The 7682-nt window shown below is 59.2% G+C and overlaps 3 protein-coding genes across 3 annotated transcripts in view; all 3 read right to left on the bottom strand.

Annotated features, from left to right (window-relative positions):
• Window positions 1-561: 561 nt before the first annotated feature.
• Window positions 562-1230, bottom strand: CHGG_03248 (uncharacterized protein; the record flags this gene model as incomplete). Its single annotated transcript, XM_001229763.1, has 1 exon — window positions 562-1230. The coding sequence occupies one exon, from the start codon at window positions 1228-1230 to the stop codon at window positions 562-564; it is 669 nt and encodes a 222-aa protein (XP_001229764.1).
• Window positions 1231-2885: 1655 nt separating this feature from the next.
• On the bottom strand, window positions 2886-6675 carry CHGG_03247 (uncharacterized protein; the record flags this gene model as incomplete). The annotated part of the gene is made up of 2 exons (XM_001229762.1): window positions 2886-5087; window positions 5188-6675. The coding sequence occupies 2 exons, from the start codon at window positions 6673-6675 to the stop codon at window positions 2886-2888; spliced, it is 3690 nt and encodes a 1229-aa protein (XP_001229763.1).
• Window positions 6676-7091: 416 nt separating this feature from the next.
• Window positions 7092-7682, bottom strand: part of CHGG_03246 (uncharacterized protein) — a gene marked incomplete at both ends in the record, with an annotated part of 2886 nt that continues 2295 nt past the window's right edge. The window contains one exon of the mRNA XM_001229761.1: window positions 7092-7186. Coding sequence (XP_001229762.1) covers window positions 7092-7186 — 95 coding nt within the window. The remainder of the gene's footprint in view (window positions 7187-7682) is intronic.

Genomic DNA, 7682 nt, shown 5'->3' with positions numbered 1-7682 from the left:
TGTATTGTGGAATGTCAAGATTGGGGGCAGTATCGGCCCCCATTTGGGGGCTAATCGGTTTCAATGCCGAGGGAAGAGAGGCCGTGTCCCGGACGGATAAATGCTCGCACGGTTATGGCACCAGCGGGCATGCCCCGTTTTCGCGGAGCAATACTTGAGAGCGGGGTATGGTGGTCAGCACTGTACAGATTGGTTTTCTCTTGAACTCAGCTACCTCCCTCATTTCTTTGGGTCACTAACAAATCACCGTGGAAAACCATGCACTGGTGGGTTCCGCACTCGAGCCCAGTGTGACCTGTCAAGGTTTAACTCAGAGTAAATGGCGCCCACCACCCTCTCTCAATGAGACCCCTCCGATGCATGACACCATGCCCCAGGAGCAGTTACCACAGCAGTGCTCTGCCGTTTTCCGCCATCCCGTCGCACCAAACCCCACTGGGATCCGTACTCGCCGCGGTTTGGGCGCGTGGGTGGAGATCAGCCTGCGGCATTGTTCGGCGCTGCTTCCCACCTCTCCGAAGGCCCCTGTTTTCAGAAGAGATATGATGCCATAACAGCTCTTCACCAGACGCCTCGCTCCCGTGCCGCGTCGGCACTCCTCAATGGAACGCCCCCTCCCAGCCCAACAACCCCTCCCACCCCTTCCCACCCCCCTTCCCTCCCCCCGTCGGAGGTGACGGATCCGCCGACGGGATCCGATTCAAACGGACTTGTAAAGTCCGGGTAGCTATACCTCCCTCGGGCACCCAGCCCCCGCCCCGGCCCCTGCCCAAAAGGTGATGCGGTAGCAGTCCGCCCAAGACCGACGCCGCCGAGGGCAGGCGCCGTGGTCGCCACGGAGTAGGCGTGGGCATGGCCAAGAGCTTGGCCATGCCCCTGGCCGTGGCCCGTGAAATGGCTGACGCTCTGGCTGTGCGCCGAGCCCGGGCGGCTGCCGCCACCACCACCACCGTAGGTCTGGCTCTTGGCGTCGTCCCAGGCCTTTGGGAGGTCGTCGGGGAGGGCGAGGGCGTAGGGGTGGGGCTGCGGGGGTTTGGTGTCGGGGGTGGCGAGCTCTGGGTGGGAGGGTGGGAGGACTTCGGGGGTGGGGTTGCGCAGCGTTTCTTCGAAGGGGCGCGGGGCCAGCTCGATGTCGTGCCCTTGAATGAGGGGGTCGTTGCGGATGGGGAAGGGCACGGGGATGCGGGAGCGCGGGTTGGGTTGTAGGTCGGGGTGGATGGGGCTGTCCATTTTGTATGTATATATGTGTGTATTTGGGTGTGTGTGTGTGTTGTCGTGGTTGAGGGCGGCGAGCCCGGAAGGCGAGACCGGGGGTGAGTGGTGGTGGTGTTGCTATCCGGATTATAGTAGGTGTTGTGAGAGGGACATGCTTGTTTGTCTTGCTTTGGTGAGGTCCCGTAGGTTCAGCGAGCGAGGGGGGTATGAAAAGGGGAATAGAATTCGACGCGGCGGTAGCGGGGATACAAGAATAAATTCAATGTCAGGTCAGCGAGCGTGAGATCGGGTCGGGCGGGCACCAAGCTTTCCAGACTGCACGACGCGAACGTGGTCCTGGGAACAGTGCATGCATATAGTTACAACCGGGGAACCCCCCCCTCGTCCGGGGTCCACAGGCGTTACTTGAAGGCCGCAGGGTCCCAGGTTCGGTAACTCAGCAGACGCGATCATCACTCAGCGACGGCTTGTTGGGGCTAGTCTCTCCTCCAGCTCCTTTCATTTTGCCGGAAACATACTGAAAATATCCCGACGCCCAAGGCAACACCTCTCGAGGCTGCCACGCCGCCGGCCCCCATGAATTGGCAGCGGCGAAGCTGACAGGGGTTGTCTCTTTTCGCGTCATCACTAATGCTCATCTTCACTAGCGTCCCGCATGCTGACGGCGTCCAGACTTCTGGATGGGCCAATCCTGGGGGGTGGAGGAGATGACGGCAGCCATTTTGAGACAAAAAAAAAAGATGAAAGATATGAGTGTTAGAAGCGGGGCTAAACACCTGAGAGCTCAGATCTCAAATCCCGTCGGATGAGGGGAAAATGGTTGACCGAGTATGGAATGCGAAATGGTAGTCGCGAACAAGAGCGTACTCCGTAGTTACCAGTCGTGGAATTCCCCTAACGAGCGGACACAGTGACGATACGAAGAAAATGGCCCGAAGTTCCTGCCAAGACACCAATTTAGGCTACCCGCGAAGAAACAAGAAGCGCATCGGACCCACTGCGATGGCCCTATGGCCCACAACTTTTGTTTCCGTCTGAACTGGGATGCAGATCATCCCATCAAGGCAGCAAGGGAACCTGGTAACCTGGATTGGCATCGCATCGACATCTCCAAAGACAAACCGAACGGATTTCAAAAAAAAAAAAAAAAAAAAAAAAAAAAAAAAAAAAAAGAAGTTGTAAAGCCGCCGCGGGTCGTTGGTCCAGAATCCAGATTTCCGTTGAGCACCCATCACAATCATTTCGATTCTTGTAGCCGTATTCGGCAGGTGCGCGGCAACGGGGACAAGTATTAATTTCTCTTCAACGGCATGCACAGCTCTACCAAACAAAACTCGGTTCCCAGAGTTATGCACTCTTTAGGTTGGTTGCACAGATGGGAATTCCGTCCCGAACACCGTTCCCCTACGGATTCATCAAGACTCGAATGCATCGAACGCATCGAATCCATCGAATGAAAACGCCGTCGGTCTCGCCGCTGCAGTTCCCGCTCCCGCCCTGTGGTGCACCCGCGGAAACACTTTCCATGTGGCACCCCTGATGTTTCGGCTGAGGGAGGCACAGCAACCCCAGCTATGATGCTGGCGGCAATACTGGCGGCGATCTCAAGACAAGATGAGATGGCACAGGAACACATGGCTTGACTAGGCTGTATGGCTGCGGGATGATGATCAAGTCGACGCTTGGATTTCCATCGCCGCCATGGTTTGCCTGTTCTCAGCCTTGTTCTCGGCGATGGCGGGGGTGGTGGCTGCGAAGGGATTCTCGTTTTCCGTCCCCTCATCGTCCGGCGCCGGCTTGGCCGAAACCTCCTCCACCGGGATACCGTGCCCAGAGTCATGCGGCGAGCTGGGCGCGTCCTTGTCGGCGAGTGTGGAAGAACCGTTGTCAAGGTCGTTGTCGTTGTTGTCGTTTACTTCCTTCGGCGGGGCCGCGTCCGAGTCGATCGCCGCAGCCGTCTTCTTTCCCAGAACACTGTCGAGCCCATCGCCCCTCTTTAAACCATCCATCGCCCTCTGTGCAGCGTCTACGTTCTCAAACACGGTCTCCCACTCTGGGTTCTTCCTCAGCCTTCTCGCGTTGCCGCTAAACCTCCCCCTCAAGCCCTTCTCTCCCTTTCTCTCCGCCCGCTTCATCACCTCCCATAGCTCCCTCATCAGCCTCCACCCGGCAACCACCTCTTCCGCCTTCTTTCTTCGCTCGTCCTCGGACAGCAGCCCCCTTTCTCTTTGTCCTTGCACAACCCTGGCTCTCCGGATATACTTGATGGGCTGTCGCCGCCGCTCGGCCTGCTTCACGACCCCCTTCAGGGTATAACCCACCGGCCCAATGATGGCAGCGATATTCTTCAGGACAAACCCGGTAAGTCCCATGCCCAGCCCCGGGACAAACCCACGCAACCCATCGTCACGGGCGCCTCGCACCGGAAGGCGGACTACGCCCGTCCATCCGTCGTATATCCCGTACCCAAACTCGCGCCGGGCGGCTCGCAGCCCGGACTTGATCCCCGTCACCCGCGTCGGCCGGCGGACCGTGTCGTCTCCGTAGAGCCGGGGCGCATTGTGGAAGCCCTGGGCAAGGCTCTGGATCAGGTCAACCGGGGTGCGCGCGAGGGCGGATGCCGATTTGACCGCCCCGCGGCCCACCTGGCGAGCTGCGTCTTCCACGGGGCCGGTGCCGGTTGTGGAAGCTGTCCGCTGCCGGCTCATGACATGCGTCGTTGTTGTTTTGATGTGGGGGACGTCTTCGTTGTGGTCGCTATGCTGAGAATCGTCGGGTTCTGAATCCCCTGGGTTTTGTTGACGCTCCTCCGAGTTTTGTTTATTATCCCCTGATTTCGTATCCTTCCCCTCCCGCTGTTCCTTCTTCTGCTTCTTCTTCTCTTTCCTTTTCTTCGCCCCCTTCCCGATCCGATACGGCACCTTTCCAACACCACCAAAGACATTCCCCACCGAAGTCATCAACGACCCAGCCGCCCCCGTCAGCGGCTCGCCAGGCCCCTCAAAGTCGTTCCACTCGTTGTGCCTCAACAAGTGCAGTTTCTTCCATGACAACAGCCCCTTTTCCACCAGCATCTCGGCCGCCACCGCACTCAACCTCAACCCCGTCCCCTTCATCCGCCAAACAGCTACTCGGTCAGGCAGAATGGAGCATCTCATCGACCGAGTCCCGTGCAATACCAGCCCCCTATGAAACGCCCGACACGCATTCTCAGCCCCGTCCCCCTCTTCGGCGATATCCTTGGCGATCCTTTCCGCCGCCTTCCTAGCGTCGTCCGTGAGACAGTACTTGATCCCCTCGGCCAGCTTATCCGCCGTCAGGTGCTTGTACGGTACGGGCTCGGGCCCCGCGCCCGCACTCGCCACCATGCTGCCCCAAAAGTGCTGGTCGCCAAAGAAGGGCACCATCATAGTCGGCTTGCCGCACTTGAGCGCGATGGCCGTGGTGCCGGCGCCGCCGTGGATCACACAGGCCCGGACGCGCGGAAACAGCCAGTCGTGCGGCGTGTTGTCGAGCATGAACACGCCGTCCGGCACGTCGAGGCTGTCGGCGCCTAGCCCGCCCCACCCCTTGGACACGAGCGCCCGCACCCCGGCCTTCTTGACGGCCTCGAAGATCATGTTGGTGAACCGGTCCGCGTCGTCCACCACGATGGACCCGAACCCGATGTACACGGGTGGTTCGTCGCCGTCCTCGAGGAATTTCGCTAGCTCTTTGGGCGGGTCGAACGAGGATGCCAGGTCCAGAAACACAAACCCCGCCACGTCCACCTCGTCGCCCCAGTCGGGCGGTTTGGGGATCAGTCCGGGGCTCCAGAGATAGGTGAAGGGCACATGCAGCCGATAGGCCGTGCCCGGCGCCCATAACGTGGACTAGACGCCCAATGTCAGTCAGATATACCTTTAGAGGGAGGGAGACTGAGCCACCTAACACCACAACAGTGAGGAACAGAGCACAGAGGAAGTCACATACCACCGGATCCAGCCCCAGCGTGCCCACGCGAAACTCATTCACCAAGTCCCCCAAACCCTGCCACACCATCATCTCAACCAACGGATACGAAATCCAATTCGTATACCCCGGATCGACATTCGACCTCTTGATACTCGCCAACGGATGCGGAAACGCCTGCGTGGGCGTATACGGAAACGTAAACATCAAATGCACGGGTATGCCCAACGCCTCGGCACAATGGATATGCGCAAAACTAGGCGGATTCGCGATAATGGCATCAGCCACGAAGGGATCCCTTTCCCCCATCATCCTCACATTGCCCACATCCACCTCCTCATCCGTGGCATTGATACACGCCCTCCAAAACCCCCGAAACATGCTCGCCATACTCGCCCGCCGCCGGCCCACATCCCCCGCGCGCACCGTCTCCAGCGTCGGGATCATGCCGGGGTTTTTCACCATGAAGGACATCAGCTCGGCCGGGTCGCCGCCGACCGAGAAGAACTCGACCCCGGGGCAGTCGTCCGCTACGAAGGTGCGGAAGGCCGGGTGCGTGGCGATGCGGACGCGGTGCCCGTGTTGCGTGTGCAGCAGGCGCGCGATTTGAAGGAAGGGCTGCGCGTCGCCGCGGGAGCCGATGACCATGATTACGATGTTGAGGCGTGGGGGGCGGGGGTGGGCGGTTGGGGGTGTGGTGGTGGTGGTGGTGGGGGGTTTTGCTGCTGCTCCTGGTGCTGGGGGTTTTGTCGTCTTTTTGCCCTCCTTGCCCTGCTTGCCCTCCTTGCCCTCCCCTTTCCCTTCCTTGCCTGCCTCCTCGGTGAGTTTGGCGAGGGGCGCCATCTTGCGTGCTGCGGTGCCCAGCGCCTTGGCCAGGTAGCCCGTGTTGCTCATGTCGCTGAGGGAGATGGCCAGGCGGCCGTCGCGCTTGGAGACCTTGCCGTGGGTGCGGTAGTGCTCGTTGCTGAAGTGGAAGCGGCGGAACCGGCTGTCTTCGTCGTCCTTTTTCTGGTGTGGCTTCCTTTGCCTTTCCTGTTTGGAGGAGCCCCGCTGGGATTCCTCCTCGCCGTCATCGTCATCCTCGTCATCGTCGGATTCGGACGACGAAGACGAAGAAGATACACTCTCTCCCTCCCGTACAGCAGTAGCCGCCCGGTCCACCCCATCAACCTCCGCCCCCCCGCGCCGCACCGCCCCCGACATACCCCTCCTCACCTGCGGCGGCCGGGGACCGTGCACATCAAGCGCGACTTCATCACTCGCATCCTGGGGCGCGATCTCCTGCTGATGACTCGGTCCCGCCTCGGTTTCCTGGGGTGGATGTGCTGGCAGCGGCGCGCTGGGCGTGGCGCCTGGGGGTTGCGTCTCTGGCGGTACATAGGACGGGTAGATGACGTTGCCGCGCTGGTCGCGGAGCACGGCGACCTGGCGGCCGTCGTCGTGGGTGATTGTTTCGACGCGGACGGGGCTGCTGCCCTCCTCCGGTAAGGAAGGGGTTAGCGCCGACATGGTGGGTGACGGTGTGTTGTGTTATTAATTATTGAGAGGGATGGTTGGTGGTGTTCGTGGTGGCGATGATGATGATGATGATGATGAGGATGAATCTTATGATGGTGTTGTGATGTTGATTTGTTGGGTTGGGCGTTGGTGATCGGCGAGTGTGACCTTCAGCTCACGCATGAGGTTAAATGTTGAGAGTGATAGAGGTGCGACAGAAAGTGCATTCGTCCAGACAGAATACAATGTATACTGAATTTCTTTTCTGCCCGCACCTGCCACTACCACATTAAACTTGTGTTTCCCCTGACGTAGTGCCGAGTCGCCGTGTTGAGCGCCAAGTGCCGTTGTTGAATTTGTGGCGGTCACCCTCAAAATCACCCTATCCCGTCTGTCCGATCCCTAAATTCAACAACAACGGGTCTGCATTAAACACGGGCCTGGGCTCTTTCTTTGGCTTGGCGTGCCTGGCGATTGGAACCCAAAGGCAACCTTGAATGGCATTGTTCTTGCTCCTCCCCGTCTTGTTGTGGCCATGTTGCAGCATGTAAGTTGCAATGACATCATCGGCCAGCGCTGAGCGACAGGGGGTGTTGCGGCCGGAACAGTCTCTCCTGACATCCTTGCTCTAGCGGCTTGGCGCCATGGGGATGAACGGTTCCATGCCAAGAATAGTGAGGGAGGTATCATGCATTCGCTCGATTTGGTCGGAAAAATGGCCGTGATAGTCAGTCTTGGCCAGATGGAAAGTGATGATTTTCAAGGCCTGCCTATGTCAAGACCATCTTGCTATTCTACCTGCCCTTTGAAACCGGCGATATGTCACATCTCTTGCGTGTCAACTCACTGCTTCTGGACTAAGACGGGACGAATTCACCTCTCCCAACCCTCCCCCTCATAAACCATCCACATACACAGAAAAAGAACCCCGTGGCTAACAGCCCCCTAAACAGACACACAGAACCCACCACCCAAACAACCACCACCCCTCCCCTCCACCCAAACCCACACCCTACTCC

Source organism: Chaetomium globosum, genomic scaffold (assembly GCF_000143365.1).
Source record: "Chaetomium globosum CBS 148.51 scaffold_2 genomic scaffold, whole genome shotgun sequence".
Classification (NCBI taxonomy): Eukaryota; Fungi; Ascomycota; class Sordariomycetes; order Sordariales; family Chaetomiaceae; genus Chaetomium; species Chaetomium globosum.
The sequence above is the reverse complement of the archived record's forward strand: the minus strand, read 5'-3'. Positions and strand labels throughout refer to the sequence as shown.